Source organism: Sinocyclocheilus anshuiensis, unplaced genomic scaffold (assembly GCF_001515605.1).
Source record: "Sinocyclocheilus anshuiensis isolate Anshui unplaced genomic scaffold, SAMN03320099.WGS_v1.1 scaffold1208, whole genome shotgun sequence".
Lineage (NCBI taxonomy): Eukaryota > Metazoa > Chordata > Actinopteri > Cypriniformes > Cyprinidae > Sinocyclocheilus > Sinocyclocheilus anshuiensis.
The window spans coordinates 662,057-686,888 of NW_015542424.1; the positions used below are offsets into that span (position 1 = coordinate 662,057).

Here is a 24,832-nt window from a genome sequence, read left to right on the forward strand (position 1 = left end):
ATAAAAATATTTTTCACACCACTCCAAGCTGGTCTTTCCAGTAGGGACTTTTAGTAAATGCTTTCTGGTTTAGTACGTAAAACAAAAAAGCCATTGGTCATTTACACATTTAATTCAAGTTAATTCAATCTAATTGTTTATCTTCGGTATTGCAATAATGTACACAGCCCGGGTCCACAGCCGCATCACTCATGAATGTTGTTTTGGCGACAGCAGTGTCAGGTCCAGAGGCCGTGATGGCAGAAGTGAGAGCCGAAGTGGCCCACAGTAATTCCGTGAGCACGTGGAGAAACACACATCTCTAACTGCGCCAGACATGGGCAAATCCATCATGACACTATGATATAGCTGGCTGGCTGTCTTCGAGGGTCAAGCAGAGAGGGGGGATTTATGCCTTTTTCTCTATATTCTGGCAACAGTGCTGGACAGATGGCAGGAAACAATATCAGCACAGGCAGAGGGATTGCAAGACAGCAGCGTTAAAGGCTATTAAGGGCCTGTGTTTGTCCTCAAAAAACATTTTTTTCAATACAAATGGCATTGCCACGGCCAATACACAGTCTGAAAGGAATTTTTATAGTCCCGCAGCATACAAAATAAAAAATATTAAGCAAATGCACTCAATAATATAGTCCGAAAAATAAAATCTTGTATGTGCATTAGTTGGACGGTCAGAAAAAAATACATTTTTGTGTGTTTATTTTAAGCTATAAAAGCATAACTACTTTGTTTGAAATAATATTAAATTGACCAACTGTTTCAGACATTCTTCATTCAAACAGAAAGCAGCACTATTGGTGCTACTGGAAATTGTACATAATTGTGCCCACTGAACACCAAGGTCGCACAATCAAAAAACTTCAGAAATATACCTTACACACAGCAGCTTCTGTGATGCCCTGCAGATCAATAACACTGAAGGAGAACCAGAAGCGAAACGAGAGCGGTCAAACGCCTGGCCTATTTTTACAGCTGTGAGAGAGTGTTGATGGGAGCAAGAGAAACAACGCTGACATGAGATGTAGGGTAAAGATAGTCCTCAGGAAGTGACACGCTGGAGGTCAATACTACAGTATGGAAGCATGAAACTGTCTCTCCTACTTTCATATTCTTTCCATTTTCCTCTTTTTCTCTCATTAAGTCAAAGGCACAGTGCAAACATGGAAGAAGAATTTTAAAGAATTTGACCCCAATGACCTTTATATGGAGAGAAAAACAGAGGAAGAAAGTAAGTAATGCAGGTTTGGAACGACATGAGGGTGAGTAAATGATGCAGTGTTATTATTGTTCACTAAAACTAACACTATTAAAAATGATTTTCATTCACAGAAATAAAGCTGAATTAAAATAAAAACTATTAAAAACATAATAAATAAATACATTTTATTCAAAGAATTTGAAATACTAAAACTAAAACAATAGCTAAATAGAAATATAAAAATGTAAAAACAATTACAAAAACATAAAACTACTAGGACTTCAACTGAAATTAAAAATGTAATAATATAATAATTATATATATTAAAATATATAATAATATAATAAGGTAATACAAAATACTAAAAATACTAAAAACACTAAAATTAAATAAAATAATTATTTTATACATTTGAATTAAATAGTCAGGGTTTTGCTAAGCTGTAATTAACATGATTCAGACAAGCCTCAATGCATGATGGGAACCAGATACTTTTTTGTTTCTGGGTAAACGAGACTAAAACTTTTAAAGCATTGCTATTTCAACTCCATCTAGCATTAATGAATAATACATTGACTCTCACATATGTGGCCACTTTATCTTCTCTCAATCTCATGCTTACACAAAGACCCAATACATGGGATTCATTTAGAGTCATTTGGTGACAAGCAGGCTTTTTGTGGTGGACATCGGATATCTATGCCTGAGTTATGCTGGACACACACCAGTTACTATTACAGCAGGGGTCTCACACTCTAAGACACAGAGCTACTGTAGATGTGCTGAGTAGAGCCATTAATCTGGAGGAGGCGATGCCCAATATAAGGCCAGAGGTCAGAGGAAATACACTGCTGAATGAGACCTCATGCAAGAACTCATGTAAATACAGGTCATAAGGCCATCTATGGCAATTATGGATCCTACTCAGTGGAACAGATAAAAGACATGTGGAACTTGTGCTTCCTGTGTGGAACGATACACACAGAACAGTATGTACAGTACATATTACTGCAACAAACTAATATGTTACTGGTATGTGTACTACACAGATATTAAAATTGCCCGATACTGATAAACAACTAATTATTTTAATTTCAATTTCAAATAGTTATGCATTTTTATACATATCAAAAAAGCAATAAATGACCATTATTAAAATGGCAATTTATGCAAATTATTATACTATTAATTATAATTATAATGCAGTAATATTTTTTTAGTTTTTTATTATATACTGTATATATATATATATATTTTTTTTTTTTTTTTTTTTTTTTTTCCAAATAAGATTTCAAATCACACACATCCCAGGTTTCAAGCACCAGCAGAGCAACTGCCTTCAAGATTTTTTAATATCTTAATCTGCTTAAAAATACAGCTCAGCACTGCACAATGTGTTAAAATCTCTGCTGGAAATTCAGCTGAGGATTCAAGATGATAGAAAGTAAAAAAAAAAAAAAACTTCCCAATCTCATTACCATTCACTCTCAGTGAGAGCCATTAAAATTGCATATCTTGCCCTGAGCCACGTCTGATAAACTATCACAGTTTCTTTGCTTTTATAAATCTGACATGCTCTTAAATTATGCCCTTTCTGTTTCCACTCCTTATCAATGATGCAATTTCCAATCTCAATTAGGAAGAAAAGGATCATATTTGATCTCCCGCGCTCCCCTCCACCCCATCCCGAAACCTCTTTCATCTGTTCGGCTGATGCTTTGCTCTTGAGATCAGCACCTCTTCCACCTGTCCACAGATCTGGACCGCCAGATACACTGGAGCAAAAGATAAGAGCTTTCTTCAAACCAGCCCGCAAGTTTCCATTCATAATCTGTTGACACGGCCGGCTCTTGCCCTGTGATAAAGCTTTCAGCCTCTGTGAGCGAGATTAAATAATGTACTGAGATCTGGACTGGGCTGATTTCAGACAACAGTGAGATATCTCCATTTCAGTGGGTCAAACAAATGACTAAGCAACCGGCTGTGATTCCGTGCATATTAAAAAAAAATTAAACAGGTGAGCTATCCGTCACTTAGAGATACAGACCAGCCACCTATACTTATAAGCAGATTATTGACCAAATTAAAACTTGTCATTTTACAGGCCAAAAGCAAAAAAATAAGATAAGACATGGTTGTTGTGAGCTATTTGTAATCTACTAATTTTTTAATAAATGCTAGTACTTCTTGGACAGTGGCTGGAAAATAAAAATTAAATTAAATTAAATAAAACAAGTTTAAATAAAAAATAAAATAAAACAAAACTAATTAAAATATTTTTAAAATAAAATAAAATAAAATACAAATTAAATTAAATTAAACAAAATAAAATAAAATAGTTATTTTACACATCTGAATTAGTAGTGTTGAAATAGCTTTTAAACATCTAAAATATATATATTTTTTTTCACAGTAATACTAATGGTAATTTTTAAAAATTGGGCATTTACCAGCTGTGTCTGGTGGGTGAGAAATTTAATTTCTTAGTCTGCCTCCAACTTACAGATCCACCCAATAAAGTGTAAATGACTAAATGTTCCTGCAATATAAATCGCTCTTGTATTTCTTTGTAGGTGTGTAATTTCATTGTGTTCATTTAGTATAACTCAGAAACAAAACTGTGGTCTGAAAAGCAAAGTGACACTTAAAGTCAATACCAGCCTGTAGTTTAACTCACAATTTGATTTGGTACATCCCAACCTGCAATATCCACAAATGCTGTTCTCTTAGATCATAAACAGGACGAGAAGCAAAAAGCCAACTTCACATAAGGGTAATTTTAGGAGAATCACACTTGAGATGAAACAATCTTAGTGTTGTTTGGATATATTCAATGATTTATCTGACGAAGACTGCAAATAATGACCTTGAACCAAACAGGCATTTACTGTGCACTAATTTCATGTGATGTTTCAGTGCAATTTAATGTGCATATTAATGCATGAAAGAGCTTAATTCATGTGAAATGGAAAAAAAGAGAAAAATGTCACTTCCAATGCAAAACACTGCCTGAAAGAAATAATGTCTAAAACTGATGTAAAATGTGAGTTTCCTGTATTAAATGTAATAATTAATCATTTAATTAATAAAAATCTTTATCATTCTGTCCAAATGATGAAAAGTGGCTATATTTCTGTGGAAAATGTAATAAAATGAGGTGGAAATCCGAGCTCACCGGTGTACTCGGGGTCCACATGAGGAGGGTAGAAGCGGAAGTTGATGAAGAAGGGGATGGGCACTCCAAACTTGAACCACTCCACCACGTAGGGCTGGCCGTTGAGTGGGTGGGCCACGTCACAGCCCAGAATCACGGTCTCCCCTGCACGAGCTGTCACAAACTGGGGCTCCTCTCTGACTCCGTGGGCACCTGTGAGAACATATGGACTTTGATGAGCAATCACACGCACTTAGGACTGTACCAGCTACACACTGAAACTGCTCTGGGGAGCAATGATTCATCTAACAGCTGAAAATAGATTTTGGTTAGTAGATCAAGTAAGTCTGCAGACTATGTGCTCCACTAAAGCATTGATTGAAGTTCAATTCTGCATTAATTAACTATATCCGGATATCCTGAAACTATTTTACTAATCAATATACACACACTCATTCATTCTCTATTAACTACAATACCAGTGTAGCTAATTATAGATTTTTTTTTGTCCCCTATTTATTATAGCTGGAAGTAAACAGAAAGATTTTTTATGATTTTTAATCATGTAAAACATACTAATCAAATCAGGTCACTAATCAAATTATCATATTAGTGACATTGATCGTATATTTCTTACAGATGGTCACTCAGTTGTTGCTTTCGTTGAAGCATAAAATGCTCTTTGGATTATTTTCAAATCATGCTGGATAACATAATAATTAGGCTTAAAATAAAAAAAATTTCCACGTGACAACAAACACAGTGTGAGCTGCAATGTCTGATTCAAATGACTCTTATGAAGGGCTTCTTTTTAATGAGACAGTCAAAAAGATTCCCAAAACAGTCTCAAAACTTTGCAGTCTGAATCAGATTCACTAAGTGTAACAGGGCTGACAAGACGTGAGACATGCGGATCCATGTGCAGGCTTTATTAAGCAGAGAGGTCAGAAACACAGGCAGGGTCGAACAAGGGCAAACAGGAATATGGCGGGCAAGACACAAGAATAATCCTAGGGCTAGCGAAGGTCAACGAACGGCGAACAGAGTCAAAAGGGGCAAGACTAAAGGGGTAAATCCAGGAAAACAGGCAAAGATCAGAAACCGAGAAAACAGGCAAGACTAGGCTAGGAGGCTAACGAGGGCTCTGTTTGTGACACTAAGTGAGTGAATCATTTAGAGCCATGAGTTCACAACTGACTCCATAACTAAACTAGAGTCATTACAGTTATGTCAGATTAAAAAAAAACCTTATGAACATATGTTGTTCATATGAAGCATGTAATTAATGAAAAATATTACAAAATATATTTTTCTAATATATTTTTAAAAAATGATTCTAAACAATCATCTCTAAACAGAAAATTTGTCATTAAAAACTAAATAAATTAATAAATTTATAATTTTAATTTATCAAATAAAAGCAAACAGTAGCAATTTCACAAATGGTCTCAAATTTTTGGACCCCACTGTATGTCCCACACACCTGAAAAGCTGAATATTTTGTTTACAACAACCACACTGAGACTGATCTAAATGAGTGAGTTTTATCAAATCACAATTTCCTAGAAAGCTATTTAACCAATGACACAGTATCAACTGCTATCAGAAACGGCTATCAACCTTTCAAGCTTTGCTACAGTAACCATGACATCTGAGCTTATCTTGCACACAGAAAATAAACAGGTAATCAAAAATGATTCATCAAATATAATATTTGCATTAGATGGGATACAAATCCAAGTCTTGCTTTCCTCGCGAGCAAAACTGACCTTGGCTTAAGATCACTGGCCAATGAAAAACTGGCATAATCAGTGTATGATAGCTTCCTTAAGAGGTGCCTAACATGACAGATAAAACAGTCTGGCTTAATGCAAGCCTAGGTGGACTAAAATTGATTTATTCAGTATGTAATTTCCTTTGTGAGGCACATCACATACAAAAAGCTGGGGAATCAAATGACTGACTCGCGACTGTGATTACATATTCTCAGCTGCTGCTTTTCCTCTCTCTCTCTCTCTCCATCCCTGTAATGATGTGATGATGAGAGCCGGAGAGCCGCCGGCGCGTCCCCGTGCATATACCCAAGACTCCCGCTGCACCCACTACCTACTGCAGCAGCGCCTGCTGATTGGCTGCTGGTGACATCACTGGTGTGCAAAACAAGCCTTGGAAGGTATGACTTCACTGTTTGCACAGCTGAGAGCAACAAGCGGTTAATAAGCAGCTCTCTCTCCTCTCCCCTCCAGATTTACTCCCGTTTACAATGAAAGACACAAGGGATCGAGCCAGTCAAACCACTTGAGCCCTGAGAGAAAAAGGATGTGCATTTACAACAGAGAGGACCCAAGCATTCTGTGCACTAAAAATCCAAACATCATTTGTTTGGTTTTGTTTGGTTTTTCAAAAGTATTTAATTTGGTAGGAAACATAAGCATGTGCCCCTTTAAAACTTAAATAAATAAATACATAAATAGAATTTAAGTTGCCCAACTATTTACATTTGCACTTACATATCAGTGTGTGGTTATTATTATAATTAGTAATAGCAGTAGTAGTAGAAATAGTGATGGGAATCTTGTGCATCCAAATGAACTGATCTTCAAAAGTCATTTCATTAATAGAGTGGTTGTTATATTTTTGTTATATTTCCAACAGCCACTCCCTTAACACATCCACCTATGCAATCTTGATCATATTCCAAATAAGGAAATCAAATGTAATGCAACCATAAATAAATAATATAATAGTATAAAATAAATATATAACATAACATAATAATACTACCCTTGGTAGAAGATGACAAACTGGTTTTCAGACTTTTTCGAGGATATGTTTTGATATGTATAAAAATTCAGACTTATCATCAAATTTGCACGAATATACTGATGGAAAGCATCAATATATTAGGCATACATTAACGATCTAGCAGCTCATCATCATCTTCACAGATCTTGCTCAACATTATAAATGAAGCGGAAGGCTGGAGGCACCGTACTTCCTTTGAAAATCCCACTTAGGAAAGTAGGTCAAAGTAACCCGCAAGTGCTCTGAGATTGTGAAGGATTTGATTCAGGACAGTGTGCTTCTTCTGAAAACACTGAATCAACACCCAAGAGTCATAATATTGCCATCTATTTCCACCAGTAACAAAATCAATATGGCAAGACAAATGAGAAATCTTAAAGAAAAAATCAGGAAATGCTCCAGTAAGTGTCTTTTTCATCATTGTGCCAGGCCTATAAATACACAAATTAAAGGCTATTGGCTATTAAAAAAAAAAAAAAAAGACAAGACTTCAAATATGTCCAGCGTTAACGTTCTGTTTCAATAGGAAGAAATTGGGACAGTAAAATACAATCACACCTGTTCAATTAACATGCCTATTGATCTGTTGTAAAATATAATTGTTTTAAAAGTTTGTTGTGCTCAAGAAAACGACTTAAGCATCTGTGTTAGCATCCATCAAGCATCTGAATATTTCAGAGGGAATCTTGTCAGATTGTTGCATAACTTTAATGAGCGGTGATGAGAATTTCTGATTTGCAGTGTAAAAAATGCACACAGCAGATAAACAGGATGGATCCTGACTGTGCAATTACAGCTAGAAGAGTTTATCACCTGACAGAACAACCGAACGACAAGTTAAAATTGTTTGTGTATGATTTGGGAAGAAAAGAAAAGGTGTTAAGACTGCAAATGGGCAAACACAAAGAAAAGGAATAAAAAGCTCAGCGGTACAGTGCAAATTAAATGACATTACCTCCCCTTGGTGAACAATAGACTGTAGCTTCCCCTGTAGCGTCTGGACCAATCAAAAACACAATTTTTCATTTGATTTAACAAATCAGTTATTCATTAGATTAACAAGTTCTACAGCGGATCTAAATATTTATAATTAATTATAACTAGTTATGATTAATTATTCATATTTCCCTTATGAGCTGATTCGCTACAGTGAACAACAGACTGTAGCTTCCCCATTCATCAGCATCAGACGATTCTGACAAGGCTGATAAAAACCAAAATACCATGGTGGCTTTGAAAACTAATGGCGCTCTAATGGAAGGGAAGGACTTGACCTAGATCGGCTGGATCACACCACCCCTGCCATGGATCACTCACAGAGTTCACACAAAACCCTCAGAGGTTCAGGCTCTCGGTTTTCGAGTCCCTACCAGCTCTTGTCTCCTCTAGCAGAGCTGCTCTCTGATTTCAGGTGACTTAATCATATGATTACAGCTTGAGCAGAATAAACAGACTCTTGAGCTAAATAGCTAATGATTCTTTAGCTCATGATACAGATTAATTCAAATGTGGATAATTAGATTATTTCATGCTACTCTGTATGCAGGCCAGAGATAACGGAAATTCCCTCTCCTTTATGTTTACTGTAACTATATTTATTGATAAGACTTAGTACACATGCAATGGATGCTATGGGAAGACTCACACAGAATCTGCACTTATTTTGTTATATATTTTATGCTTATCATGAAGGAAATTTTTGAGTTAAGTGAATAGTTTACCCAAATATGATCATTTTGAATCATTGTGTGAATCGTTATGAGTTGTTCTAAAGTACTAAAATCAGTAATCAGTTTGATTCGGTTCTCTAGTTCAAATCGCTGATTCAACTGGAAAACACATTATTAAAAAATTGACTTAAATTTAGGTCTGTTCCTAACAAAAAGCTATCAAATGACTTATAGATGAATATAGAATGAACTACTTACATCACCATTCAAAAGATTGGGGTCAGTAAATTTTTTTTAAAATAAATTAATACTTATTTCAGCAGGGAGGCATTAAATTGATTTAAAAGAAATGTTACAAAAGACTTCTATATCAAACAAATGCTGTTCTTTTAAACTTTCTATTGATCAAAACATCCTGAAAAAAGTGACAGCTTCCAAAATCAGTACCAAATCAGCAAATCAGAATGATTTCTGAAGGATCATGTGACACTGAAGCCTAATAGCAATGGCTGCTGAAAATTCAGCTTCACAGGAATGAATTTTAGGATATATTAGAATACAAGAACATATTTTAAACTGTAATAATATTTCATTCTATTACAGTTTTGACTGTATTTTTTATCAAATAAATGCAGCCTTGGTGTATAAGTGATTTCTTTCAAAAACATGAAAAAAATCGTACTATCCCCAAACAGGACCCATATATATGGGGAGTGAAGACAGTATATCTCAGAAAATCACAGCCAAGAAACTACCTCCATAAAAAATGACCACTCCACCACAATTTTCATTCCAGTTCACCCTGAATCACTTTATCAATGTTCCTATGAACAGGTACTGAGCTGTAATGACCAGCCTCGTAAAAACCACCTCTGAGCGGTTAGCTTTGCGAAGGATGAACCTACTTATGCCTGCTTCTATAAATAACTAGAAATTACTCCTAAGTAATGACCACAGAGTAAGATGTTAGAGTTGATGGACCTCTAATTGCAAAGGAGGAACTGGGGGCAGTGCATAACTTTGAGGTTTCAACCGGCTGTCTCACGTGAGCAGAATCTTTAATGAATGCGCTGATTGCTACACAGTAACCTGCCACAGCTACTCCCATATTTCAAGGTGAATATCACATCTGACAGCTCCCTAAATGATTTGACATGATTGATTGATTGATACTTAATGTGACCATTTACTATGTTAATGTCACTGATTTATATCACATACACTTTTGAGGCGTATTACGTCATAGCATTTTTTAATAATAATATTGGTCACACTTTATTTTAAGGTCCAATTCTCACTATTAACAAACCATTAACTACGATTTTGCCTCAATACACTCCTAATTTACTTATTAATAGTTAGTACGGTAGTTGTTAAGTTTAGGTATTGGGTAGGATTAGGGATGTAGAATATGGTCATGCAGAATATGTGTTTTATAAGTTTAATTATAAATTAATAAATAATAGGCATGCTAATAAGCAACTAGTTGTAATAGGGAGAATCGGTCCCTATACTAAACTTACCATAATATTAGTATAATACTAATATTATTATAAATTATGATAATATAAATACTCTTTTATATAAAGATTTAAATATTTGTAATGTTGTTAATGTATTCAAGCATTTGAATATTCAGATTCAGGAAATACAGATTCAATAGAAACTCATTTTATATATAGATTTCATATATATATATATATATTTATTAATGGATGAATATTACATTACCTAATTAATATTCATGAGTCAGACAGATCAAATTTAGAATGTGTCCCTCCCACTTATCAGATTATTTTAATGTCCCTGGTTACCTCAACTTTATTTTTATTTTTTTTAAAGTGTGAGATGGAATTTGTGCATACATGAAAACTTAAAATGTTTTTCATGTTTGTTCATGGTTGTCTGGTTTATGAAGTATGCTTATGAGTTCACAAACAAGAAAGAAATGCAATGTTTATACATGCAAAAGTTGCTCTGTGTCAAAGTTTACAAAGGCTCATTGGGGTCATGTTGGGTTAAAGGCTGGCAGGAGACATCCCTGATTCAGTTACTTATTAAGAACATATAACTTCACATATCTTTCTAAAGTGAGAAATGGCAGTTGTGTTATGCAAATGTTAGACCAATCTGGCCTCCAGGTTTAAAAGGGCACTGCAGATGTGGGTCCCAAACCAAGCTTCTTACCCCCTGCTGAATGCTAGTATTAGGGGCAGATGGCTAAGGGTGGATCAGCATACTCTTGGTCTACTGAGAGGACAGTAATGGCATGCCAACCACATTTAGAGCTTTACCCCTGCACGTATGACATTAACCTAATTGGTCAGCTGGAGTTTAAGACTTAAACCAGAATATAAGCCCCAAATGAACTCTTCTTCTTAGTTCTGGCTTGACGTTTTCAGGCTTATTTCTACAGGTCTACTGTAAGTTCAGTCCTAAGTGCTCATAAGACTAAAATTAGCCTATCGTTTAATATCATAAATTCCTTAAAAAGCCTCATTGTTTTGTACTTTTAAAAAGGCACTGCATCGAAATAGCTAGCTACTGTTGCAACAGCTTGTAGTGTAGAAAACTACTTAGATTACTTAAAATAAGTTAAAGGGGTCATATGATGCTGCTAAAAAGAACATTATTTTGTGTATTTGGTGTAATGATATGTATTTATGCGGTTTAATTAAGGTTAAAAAAAAACATTATTTTCCACATACTGTACATTATTGTTTCTCCTCTATGCCCCGCCTTTCTGAAACGCGTTGATTTTTACAAAGCTCATCGGTCTGAAAAGCGAGGTGTGCTCTGATTGGCCAGCTATCCAGTGCGTTGTGTGTGGCCGAATTCCTCAAGTGTGTGATGGAAATGTTACGCCCCTTACCATACTGTGATGCCGTGTCCCGGCCGGAGCGACGAAACAAAAACATTAAAAGCCATTATAAACGAGGCATTTGTTGCATCCAGTGGGGACATAATTACGGATCCTCAGCGACCAGCACAGATCAGCTCTAGGCATGACGAAGCGGATATCGTCCTCTTTTGGAAGGCCAAACAAAGTAGTTTCGCTTTCACAACGAAACACACAGCGTCTTCACGACATGGCGGCCGCGGCAACAACAATACTACAGTGAGAATAAAAGTTACGCCTTCTTTCTTTGCGTGAACATTTGGGCGGCGTTATGCAAATCTTCCCACATCGTGACAGACATGTGGGGGCGTGTTAGAACGAGACGTTTTAGGTAAGCATGGTTGACTCTTAACTTTTATAAAGAATATCTCTTTGGATTTGAGACTTTAGTCTTTGCAACTTTGCAGATCTTCTTTATGCACCATGAGCTTGTAACACTCCAAAGAGAAAGGAAAAATTGAAATCGCATCATATGACCCCTTTAAATTATAAGTATCTTATAGGTTTGGAAACTACAGTTTTAAAGTACTTTAGAGATACAACTCTGTCACAGAGCTTTGATATTGTATGGGATTTCATCATTTCAGACAATCCAAAATGGTGATTAACACCTCCAAAGTAACTTTTATATTTCTTTGTAATCCCATAATAATCTTTTCATTCTATTCTTCTAAAGTGCCAAATCTTTCCGGAATGATCTGACATGAGGCATGACTTGGGATCTTATCAATCTGCAGAAAATGTTCTGTACCCAGAAAAATAAAAGGCAATATAGTAGTTTGACAGACACATTAATGAGTTCACATGAATACATTTAACTTTCCTTTCCATTCGATATGGTTTTACACAATCAACTTTAGTACCACAGGCCAATTGGCACAAGAGTATCAGAAAAATACAGAGTACTTAATCTAGACTAATGGTTTAATCCATTTTCTTTCATTAGGTTGAGACTGAACGACACAGCACTTTTCATGGTAGACCAGCACATATCGCTTTATATTCCCTAATACATTTGCTTTTTTCTGTTTAATGTAAGTCAATTCAAAATGACTACACTGTATGCAGTAATGCCTAAAACCATGTTTTCAAGGCATTAGAATTTGGATGGCTGTGCAAAGTAAGAAGCAAATCAAAGCAAATTACTAGAAATTACTTCAGCAAATCTCATCTGCATTTGACCTGCAATGAGAACTCCAGACTATGTCTCAGCTTGCAGAAATGCTAAATGGATGCTTTTCCCTCCCATTAAAAACAACAATGCTAAAGACCTAACACTTAAAATGCAATGAGAGGAAATCACTTAATTGGCTGTTTCCTTCAGCCCTCTAGCACAGTGCTCTCAAAGAGATGGAAATAGAGAATATAATTAATATAGTGTTCATACAATGTTCTCTGCAGGGGCACAATCACTGAGGTCTTTTTCAGACAGGCTGGTGGCTTTGTCAACAGTGGAGAAGAAACACAGGAGACAACAAAGACAACTGAACCAGGTTTATATATGTGACCCTGGACCACAAAACCAGTCATAAGGGTACATTTTTTTAAATTAAGATTTATACATCATCTGAAAGCTGAATAAATAAGCTTTCCATTGATGTTTTTTTTAGGATAGGACAATATTTGGGCCGAGATACAAGTATTTGAAAATCTGGGGTGCAAAAAAATCTAAATATTGAGTAAAGTATAAAGTTGTCCAAATGAAGTCCTTACTTAGCAATGCATATTACTAATCAAAATGTAAGTTTTGATATATTTACAGTAGGAAATTTACAAAATATCTTCATGGAACATGATATGTACTTAATATCCTAATGATTTTTGGCATAAAAGAAAAATCGATAATTTTGACCCATACAGTGTTTTGTTGGCTATTGCTACAAATATACCCGTGCTACTTATGACTGGTTTTGTGGTCCAGGGTCACATACTGTATAATGGTGAAACCTTAACAACGCATTACATTTGCGCATTTTGAGTAAGCACAGTTATGTATTGTTGAATTGTGATAGTCGACTGCAGGACTTCAGTTACTGGACAGTTAAAAAAACCTTTATTGTATGCTATGCCTTCAAGTTTATCCCTATTGAAACACCATAGAAATAGCCAGAAACATTCACCCAATCCAACGATAAAACTATTTTATAACATGGCGCTACATATTAATTTATACAATGTGACTTACACAGAAATGTGTGATGTTAAGACTTAAAACAGTCTACTGAACCGTCTGTGGGGCATAAACAGATCGTGCAAAAATAGACAAATCAGATCATACAAGTTTATATGAATAGCCACCAATTCACCAAAATGTAAAATTGTTACAATCTGCCATAAGATTACGTTGCAAACAGTTTTGGTGTCTTTTGCGGTTTTTGTTATTTTCATTCCATTTAGGGACAATGCAAAGTTTAAAACCTTTTTAAAAAACATCTTAAAACTTCCTTTCAGGATTTCTTCATGAGAGATTAGTCAACTAGTGGTTCAGGCAACTAGTCAATTTAGCTGACATATGTAGACTAGCACATCCCTAAATAAGACCTTGATTTCACTGAAGCACTAAATATGCACAAAACTGATTTGTGTTTATTGTGAAGGGTGTCTTGAGGGTGACACGCTGGCTGTGAGGTCGAGAAACCTGATCTTTAGAAAGCTCAGCATGTGCTGTAGAGGGCTGGAAAGTCTTATCAGCTTAAAAATGTATAGTAAACAGCAAAACCGCTCCCTATACAAAACTAAAATAATCCACAGACATTTTGTGGTCACATGGTGCAGCAGCACCATATGGTCAAATTATGAAATACGGTTTAACACTTAATAGTCTTTTTGACATTTGTGAATGAGAAGCTCTACCCTGAAAAATAACATGCAAATCGTATGTGTTAAGTCAAAAAATATTCTCTTGATTTTTTGATGTGTCATCTGTTAGACGCGTCTCACTTCTCGTTTCGCTGCCAATTCTCTTTTCAATATCCCGCAGCTGTTGTGAGCTTGCGTTGTCAGGGCAACAGAGGTTAATCTATCCTCCAGATAGGGGCCACATGATTAAGATCCAGCTCCACAAACTCCTCTGAGGATAGTCTGATTTCCTCCCCAACTCTCCCAGGCAGCTTTCACTCCTCCTTTAGGCATGTGTGTAAATGACTGTGTAGTAATGATGTTAGAGGCTGACTCAATAACAGGCTAGGCAGAAACAGAAACAAAATATTGGTTTCCACTAATGAGGTCTTAAAACTTCTGTGACAATTGCCTTTTTTTGATTCCTGGCAAGCAACCAAAAGACAGACTGACACATGCTGGTTTAAATCCAGGAAAAATTATGGATTATACAATCATATTTTAGGTAACTACAAAGTTTAAAAGTCAGCACTGTTGCCTCTGTTGACTGGATTACGTTCTTGCATCTATTTTTATTCTGAATTATAACTAAATTCTATTTTAACCATCTATAGCTGTCATTACTTTGCACAGAATATGTTTCTCATTCATAGCTGAAAACAAAAGCTCAAATTAATACTGTACTGGTTTGCTATGCTAGATGATTCATTGTAGTTTAATAATTAGATGTGACTGTCAATAAAGGGAAGTGGAAAGTGATTATAGTTCTCATGCTGATAGATTTTGAGTCACTTTACAATACACCTCGGGGAATTTGGTGTGATCCATGAGAAGTAGTTATCTCTTCTCTAGACTACACAGAAAACCCTTGTGAAAAAAGGAGTGTGTTTAATTGTGCACTTTTAGTGCACTTCAAATCTCAAAAGCACAGAAAACAGTACTTTCAAAAAAACTGTACTTTCAGAAAATACAATATCAATTTTAAAAAGGCCACTTAAGTATACTTAGAGTATATTTTCACCAGTTTCACAGTTAAGTACACTCTTAAAAAGTGTCATAATGTCAAATTAAAACTTTTACTTTAAAGTACATTTTAAAATATTACAAATGTTTTAAATTATGAAAAGATTAATATATATATGTATATATATATATATATATATATATATATATATATATATATATTCAGTAGCACAGTATTCAAAGAAAATGATTATGAAATCACATATAAAGATATATTTGATTACAACTTAAGTTGTTAAAAAAGCACTCTAGTGATCAGCTAATTGCATTTAATATAAATGTAAAATAAATAACACACAAATAATATAATACATTTTCATTTAATTGCAATTAACATGCAATTAAGTCCCAGAAAACATTCCGTTTGCACCTAAATGTATTCTTTTACGGAGTATTATTTCAGTAATAAATACTTCTTTTAAAAGTATGCAAAATTGTACTTATTTTTTACAAGGGAAGGTAAGAAAGCTGGGCAGAATTTGGACAATGTTTAAGCACTTGTGAAATTCCATTAAACTAAACTGTGCTCATTTGCCAGCAAAGACAGCAAATCTGACAATGGTGGGCGCACTGTAATATATGAGATTGTGAATATACCCAGGCACCTATGGCAGGCGCCGGCTGCTAATCCTATATTGTTGGGGAAATGTTGACTGTATTCAATCCTCTTAGTCTGTAACTTTTCATGGCTGAAGAGTCAGTGATTAATCTGCAGCCTTCCAGCATCACTTCCCCAACCGAGACTGCAGATCCAAAATCATTCCCTTTAAAATATCTGCACATTACTGATTACACATGCTCTGCGTAGCAAACAGGATGGAAGAGAAACATTCGCTGTTTCAAAACCTTAATAGGCAGCTACTTTCGGCAACATCCAAACTGTCATGCTACCTCATAAATAATTGATTCTGAAAGCTCTAGTACATAGGCAGAAACTTTTCAAGCCTCACAAATTGCACTCTGCATGGGAAACTCATCTTACAACTGATTTTAACAGAGTTTGATATTAGCATGTCACTAAGCACGATACTCTAATACTTTTCAATATTGAATCAAATATGTTTATTTAGAATTAGAATTTCCATGAAGAATAATATATTTGCCAAAATGAGGTATCCTAGATGACAGCATAATTAAGATGTCTATGCAAATTTCCAGAGAGAATAATTGTCTCAAAGTGTTATGGCCCTTTGTAAGGAAATTCTGAGGTAAAATGTCCAGTAAAGAAACTTTGATGGCATAATATCATAACAATTGTATTTCACATGACATTTGAGTGGATTTAATAAAGAGGCAGAGAGTATCCAAATCACGGATTTCTCAATCGTGTGCACAGAGAAGAAGAAAAAAAAGAGGGAAAACAGTCCTTTTGGGATTGGATGATTAAAACCTATTGTCCCCTAAAACCTGTACATGCTAACGCCATCTCACCGGATTTGAATGATTCTCAAAAAGCAGGATTTCAGTTTTAAGCTAATCCAAATTCATATTTTACTACAATAATTGTTGTAATTGTTTTATTGTCATGCTGAAATGTGGATTTTGCCCGTAAAATGTGGATTACAACAATACAGAGTCTCATTTAAAAAAGAACAAGACTGGCTAATTTTTACTCAAAGAAAGCAGCGCTAGTCGCTACAGCAATTCCCGGGAACGCCTTTCAAAATATCAGTTCATTAATCCTATCGGATATAAAAATAACTGAGACAAAAACAGAATCTGTATCTAAATATATTCCCAAACACATGCACATTTGGGTTAGCACTGGCAGAAGACACCTACGATTCTCTGCGCTGGCTAGCATTATATAAGCAGCAGTTGGATTCTCTGGCAATATATCTCTCTATTTCTATCTGACAGCTATTCCCTGTTTACCTCCCCTTCACCTTTTCACTGTGTGCACCTAGTAGGCTTTTCGCATGCTGTAGTTCATTCCACTGCACTCTGGAGAGCACAGAAAACGCGCTAACAGTAGCAAGCTAGCTCAGCAAACTGTTTTCATTTGTAACAGTGACTGGCTAAACAGTCAATATCAAGCTGTTTCCTGCCAAAATTGTTTGTTGGTGCAATGAAAGTAGTACAAGTATCAGACAGACTCATGTCTCAACTTGAATTTCTATGTTGCTAGTTTAGTGCTGGTCTATCTGGTTGGCTAATGCTAGGTTGGTGCTTGTTTGACCTGGCGCATTGTGAGAACTCATCTGCATAGTTCAACAGACATTAGCAATGCAGCAATGTCTGTTCCAGTCTGCCCAAAATTAAAACACACACAGAACACATGGTCTTTTCATCTCCCAAACACAGGGGCTAACAGATGACTTGGTGTCAATCTGCTAGAAGATTACACTTTGCACATGGCAAGGTGGCACATTGAATGTCTCCTGACAACATTTCTTTCCCACTGGCTCCACAGCATTGTGAAGAAGCACATAAAAGTGTCATGTCCCATGTCGCCCCTTATATAACACAAGCATAAAATTACTTATTCAACCCAAAATATTAATTTAACAGCAAAAACTATCACAGTACCATAGTCTAGTAAGTCAGCTGCTCTTAAATCTGCCAGTCTTTTAGAAGAAGATTGCTACATTAAAGGAACGTTCCAAAAACAAATTGAGCTTAATCAATAGCATTTGTGGCATAACGTTAATTATCATTTGTCCTTCTATTTCTCTTTTAAAAAAAGTAGTAGGCCTATAGCCATAAATGTCTTAATATTATTTTAGTGTGGAAAAAAAATGCTCACTTACATTTTGTTAATTTATGTCTTATATTAAAATATAATTAAAATAATTACAATATATATTAAATTTTACAACTTCATTGTCATGACAATATAATGCCTAAAACCTTAGAAAGAATTTATGTACACGCTTTTATAAAATTAATGTTTCACATTTCTGATTTTAAATGGCATAAAAAATTGGCCCCATTTACTTCCATTGTAAGTGTCTCATCATAACATAACCTCACTTTAAAAAACAAAAACAAATCAACAACATGTAACTAAAACCCAAAGTACCTTACAGTTAAGTGTATGCTAGGGTATGCGTTAAGTAGAGCTGCATGATTAATTGTCAAAAGATCACAATCTCCATTCAAACATCCACGTGATCTTATTTCTAAATGATATATTTCTAAATTCATAAATATTAAAGCTTTGATAAAGTCATACCGGAACATTCAAATCTGTGTTCGCGCTGCCGCTTGTAGAGAGAGCAGTTATCATGTTTAGGCAAAAAATTATCTTTTCAACTGCACTAGTGTTGTCACGGTACCAAAATTTCAGTGTTCGGTACCAATACCAGTGAAAATCCACGGTTCTCGGTACCAATTTCGGTACCAAAGCAAAACACAAAAACATGCTAATTAAAAAATTTGACTATACTTTCATTTAATCCAAACTGTGTACATATTTAATTTTAAAGGGCATTTGAAAACCTGCTAGAGTTATTCAGCCAAGAATAACAACTTAAGTTAGCTAAAAAAAAATAAATAAAAAAAGCCCAGAACTGCTTTTCTGACTGATATGACACAAACAATGTTAACCATTTGTACATTCTCTAACATGCATATTTTAGATTCACAATTCATTTAAAAGCCTCTGGTGTGTAAAAAATAGTAAATACCATCATGTCCTCCTGTTTTTTTACCCTAATAAAAGTTATAGGAGCATTAAATAGTTAATAAAGAAACTTCATTCTAATGCTCATTATATTAGCATTAGCCACGCTTATGCTAACGATTGACTACTCTAATAACAGCGTTCATTTCTCAATTTATCCAAAATCGTGCAGCTCTAGTGTTAAGCGTGCATGACAAAAATCCGCATTGTATGCACATTTTGTAGTCTTTACGCTTAGATTGCATATGCAACGTTTTCACTAATTAGTTTGTCCACAAAGTGGCGACTAACCCAGCCTGCTGTTTCACAGTCGAAAAAGAAACAGATGCGACGGAACAATAACAGAAGCACATACTGATGAGTGCTTGCGTGAGGTGGTTTACAAGATACACATCTAAAGTTTGAACGATAGCAAAAATATTTAATCGCTTACAACCAGACAAGAATTAATATTTCGTGTGTGCATGTGTGTTAGCAGGGGCGTGTTTGCTATTGTATATGAGCACCTTCCCTTTGAAACTGTTGGCCGCATTTATAAGGAGATTGCGAGAGTGACCTCCCATACCACTCTGTAAAAGCAAGATGGCAGAGCACAGTGCGGAGCTTTCTGCTGAAGGCCAACTACCACAGAAAAAAAAAAGGCCTTTGACAAAGAGAGGAATAAGATCAGAATAAATATTAGTCTGGCTTTCCTGAGATATAGAGCCATACAAGCAGCTAAAGTGATCCAATATGACTGATATCAATTTGAGATATCTCAATTTTGTTATATATTCCGTTTTCTTATATATTCCGTTTTCTTTATATATTCTTTATATAGTTTTCGGGTTTGGACGAAAAGAGGGCTTAGGTGTGGCCAAAGCACACGTTTGTTTTGGTCTGAGAGGCAGTGCTCCCATGCGACAGCTAGAGGTTGAAAAATCATGTATATATAGCCCCTTTAATTAGCATCAATTTTATCATCCGGAATATACCTTTAAATCTTATTAATGGTCTGGCTGACCTCTGAGTGAAAGAGGCAGGGCAGATATGATTGGGGTGGAAGGTTGGATAGTTTGGATTTGAAGGGGAAAGTTGATCGAAGGTAGGCGCCATGCCACGAGAAGGAGAGGAGGCGGCTCAGGAGGGCCTGATTCATCACAGCCAGTCAGCATCCCGCCTGCGTCACGTCCCGTGCCAGGCGTCCACTGCAGTACACAGTGAGCAAACACATGGACTCATGGCGAATGATGAATCTAATTTTAACAGATCTATAGTGCAGCCAGACAGATTGAGAGAGATGGATGCACAGATAGCGATCATTCAGAATTGATTGCCTTCTGAAGGATGGTGGTGAAGGAGAGGAAAATGAGGGCTGGGGAGAAAAGCGAGAAGGGCGGCGATAGCGAGAGAGAGAGTATCCTGGGAAGAGAGCCTGGGGTACAGTACTGAAGTATCTCATGGCCAGAGTATGAATGTTTAATGGACGTGGTGGAGCCGGGCGGGAGGAAGCCGAGTGCGCTGCATCAATGGACAGCTGAAAAATGAGACGCAAGGGGAAGCGGTCCAGTCAGGGGGCGGGGAGAGAGGCGATCAGCATGCTGCCTGGCTGCCTGCCGGGCCCACGCACCTCAGAGGAGTCACACGCTCTCTACATCTCTGTCAATTCACTGTGAAGTCCAGCAGCCTTTCCTGAGACACACGACACAGCAGGATGTGAAAGCGTACATGCAGTCTGGCATCTCGATCTCAGCACTGACTGATAATGATAGTGTCCTGTGTTGCGCTGTTGTCTATGCAGACGTGAAGTGGTAACGTGATAAAATATATATTTCTCAGACTTTTTGTCCTAATCAGCCACGGTTTCTGCAGCCTCATGCTGAGTAGCCCCACCCACACTGAAATTTAATTGGACAGAACAACCACTCCTCATTAGGGAGGCACCAGTATTTATATTCTATACTATTTTGACAAAAAAAATAAATCACTGAAAACTAAAATCAGTAATTTTACTAAACACAGTCATCAACGCTACAAGTGAATTTAGGTATCACAGCAGTATAAAGCACAGTATAAAAAAATTGTTATTCATTTTGAAATTTGTTAAAATTTACATTTATTAAACTATGAGAGTTTAAAAAATAAACTAAGATTAGGAAATGGGCATGTACAATTAAATATCCAAGTAGCCGATATAATAAATGTAAAAATCTCTAATTAGCCAACATGCAATACTGATATATTGTCCATACTTATAATCTTAGCCATCAAAGAACAGACAATATAAGACTGTTGAGAATCAGATATTACATGACAAATCCATCAAGCTGCACAAAGAAAACCATAAAAACCACAAACATAAAAAAGTTCAAAATGTCACAAAATGCTCTTTATCTGAAAAATCCTGGCCAAAAAAAAAAAAAAATGAACAGAACTTGCAACTTATTTAATTTAATTTTTTTAAGTATATTATTCTTGTGACGTCAAAGCTGAATTTTCAGAAGTCATTACTCCAGTCTTGAGTGACACATGATCCTTGAGAAATCATTCTAACATGCTGATTTTCTGCTCAAGAAACATTTCTTATTATTATCAATTTTGAAAACAGTGCTGCATAATATTTTTGTGGAAACCGTGATAAATTGTTTCAGGTTTTTTAATTAATACAAAGTAAAAAAATAAATAAAAAACTTTTGTAACATTATAAATGCCTTTAGTGTCACTTTTGATCAATTTAATGCATTCTTGCTCAATAAAAGTATGAATTTCTTTAAAAAAACGTACTCGGTTACTAACGTAACCTCGGTTCCCTGAGATACGGAACGAGCACTGCGTCTGTTTAAGACGCTTTGGGGAAAATAGCCATAGGATCCTCAGGTTACTTCGACTGAAGCGACGACTGAGTCGTGCAGCTACATAGCACGGCAAAGTACGCAGTACTCGTTCCGTATCTCAGGGAACCGAGGTTACGTTAGTAACCGAATACGTTCCTTATCGATACTTCACTCGTACTGCGTCTGTTTAAGACGCTTTGGGGAACCAGTACTGCCTGAACGGGGCGGAACACTCAACGTAGACTTTCAGCGCCCTGACGGGACAGAGTAAGTTCGACTCTTGGTCTTGCTCCGAAGGAGGAAGCGCCGACAGAGTTATCATCTGTGCTCTAAATGGAGTAGAGAGCACTTTAGTTACATAACCGTGCCTTGGTTTCATGACAACCTTAGAGTCGTCGGGCCCGAATTCGAGGCAGCTGGGGCTCACTGATAGCGCCTGCAGATCTCCCATATGCTTTACCGATGCTAACGCCAGTAGCGGAGCGGTTTTTAGCGTTAGGGGACGAAGGTCAACGGACTGTAGCGGCTCGAAAGGAGGGCTCTTAAGAGCCCTCAACACCGTGGGCAGGTCCCATGCAGGGACGGTGACAGGGCGAGGTGGGTTGAGCCTCCTAGACCCTTTCAAAAAGCGAACAGCTAGGTTGTTCCTTCCCACTGGCTGCTATGGCTGCTACATAGACCTTGAGCGTGGAAGGGGAACGACCCTTATCCCACAGCTCCTGCAGGAAGGACAATATCAGAAATATGTCGCAGGAATTTTGGGTCTGTGCCGCAGGCCATACACCAGGCGGAGAAGACAGACCATTTAAGGGCATATAGCCGCCTTGTAGAGGGTGCTCTAGTCTGAGATATTGTGTTTAGCACGCTCTCTGGGAGGTCCGTAGGCTCCCATCGAGAGGCCAGAGATGCAGAACCCACAGTTCGGGCTGGGCGTGCCATATTGTTCTGTTCGCCTGAGAGAGGAGGTCTCGTCTCAGGGAAATGGGCCACGGGGCTGCTATAAGCAGCTGAGACAGCTCTGCGAACCAGTGTTTGGTCCTCCAGAGTGAGGCCACCAGCAGAACCTTGTGTTTTCGCTCCTTGATTCGTCTGATTACCTGTGGGATCAGGGCGATCGGGGGAAAAGCATAAAGGAGGAGGTTGGGCCAGTCATGGGCCAACGCATCCTTGTCCTTCGAAATGTAAATTGGGCAGTGAGAGTTGTCTTCTGAGGCGAAGAGGTCGACTTCTGACTTGCCGAAGATCTCCCAGATTCTCTGAACTGTATGTGGGTGGAGCATCCACTCTTCTGAGGGGATGTTGCTCTGATATAGCATGTCTGCTCCCTGTTTCAACCTGTCCGGCACACCCGTGTTGGAAGCGTCTGTCTAGACCACCTTCATTCTGCAGAACATTCCCTGGAGCACGCCCCGTTCCATCCACCGAGTCTTTCCAAGGGGCCAGAGCTGCTACACAGGCCCGGTTCACCTTGACATGAAGGCGTCCGCCACGCCAGGTGTGTGACAGAACTTGCGGTTTCAGCCAGCACTGAAGGGGCCGCATGCGAAGCAGGCCCAGCTGAAATATCGGAGACGCGGAGGCCATGAGGCCCAGCATCTTCTGAAACGCCTTGAGAGGGCGAGGGGCTCCAACTTTGAATGAGGCCACGAGGTGCTGAATAGCCAGTGCATGTTCTGGCGTGACTACCGCCCTCATTCGGGCTGAGTCGAGAACTGTTCCCAGGAACGAGATCCATTGGCTGGGGGACAGTGCGCTCTTGGCAAAATTGACCCTGAGTCCCAGGCATTCTAAGTGGCTGAGGAGGAAGGATCTGTGAAATAGTAGCTCATCCTCCGACTGGGCCAAGATGAGCCAGTCATTGAGGTAATTCAAAATGCGGATTCCCATCTGTCTCAGTGGGGAAAGAGCAGCATCCATTCACTTCGTAAAAGTGCGAGGAGCTAGGGACAGTCCAAAGGCAAGGACCATGTATTGATATGCCACTCCCTCGAAGGCGAATCTCAAGAATCGTCTGCAGTGGGGGGCTATCTGGATGTGTCTTTCAGATCCAGCGAAAAGAACCAGTCCCCTGGGAACACTTGCGAGAGGATCTGTTTCAATGTAATCATCCTGAACAACCATTGCCATCCTTTTTTGGGACGAGGAAAATAGCGGCTGCGGAAGCCTGACTCGCTTTGAGCTGGGGAAACCGTTTCTATGGCTCCTATCGCCAGCAAATTCATCACCTCGGAGCGCAGGACGTGCGCGTCTTTGCTCTAACCGAGGTGGGAACCATGCCGCTGAATCGCGGGGGTCTTCGAGCGAATTGCAGTGAATAACTTCATTTTATTATCCCCAAAACCCAGTCTAGCACTCCGGGGATGGCCTGCCAGGCCTCAGCCCACGTGACAAGGAGTTGGATTAATTAGAGCGGCTGGTCGCCGTAAGGGGACCCCACACTCAGAAGAGGAATTTTGCTCTCTTTTGAAAATGTTTTCAAAAAATGCTTCGCTAGACTTAATGCTCTCATAGCGAAAGCAGTCAGCCCCGTGCGCGCTGCCTCAGCATGGGCGTGGCCCAGACGCATCCAATTTGAAGCTGTCAGTGATAATAATCATTAGTGATAGCATTCCCTTTTAATCCGCCTAAAAAGATCAAACCACTCATTAGAAGAGGAGTACTGATGATCCTTATGTGTAAACACTCAGGCAGATCAAAAGTGCTGCACGCATTCTCTCAGATCCGCTCGTGGCGGACGAGGGGAGGGGAGGGGCCGCCTTCATTGAAGAAGACGAGCCGCGAGCAAAGCAGAGCGAGACATGAACTCT

General features: G+C 37.7%; 1 protein-coding gene across 3 annotated transcripts in view; it reads right to left on the bottom strand.

The window, feature by feature from the left end:
- The window catches only part of igsf9bb (immunoglobulin superfamily, member 9Bb), a 127,159-nt gene that overhangs the window by 90,788 nt on the left and 11,539 nt on the right, over positions 1-24,832 (bottom strand). For all 3 annotated transcript variants that reach the window (XM_016492946.1, XM_016492945.1, XM_016492947.1), the window contains exon 2: positions 4,374-4,565. In XM_016492946.1, the coding sequence (XP_016348432.1) occupies positions 4,374-4,565 (192 nt within the window). The remainder of the gene's footprint in view (positions 1-4,373; positions 4,566-24,832) is intronic.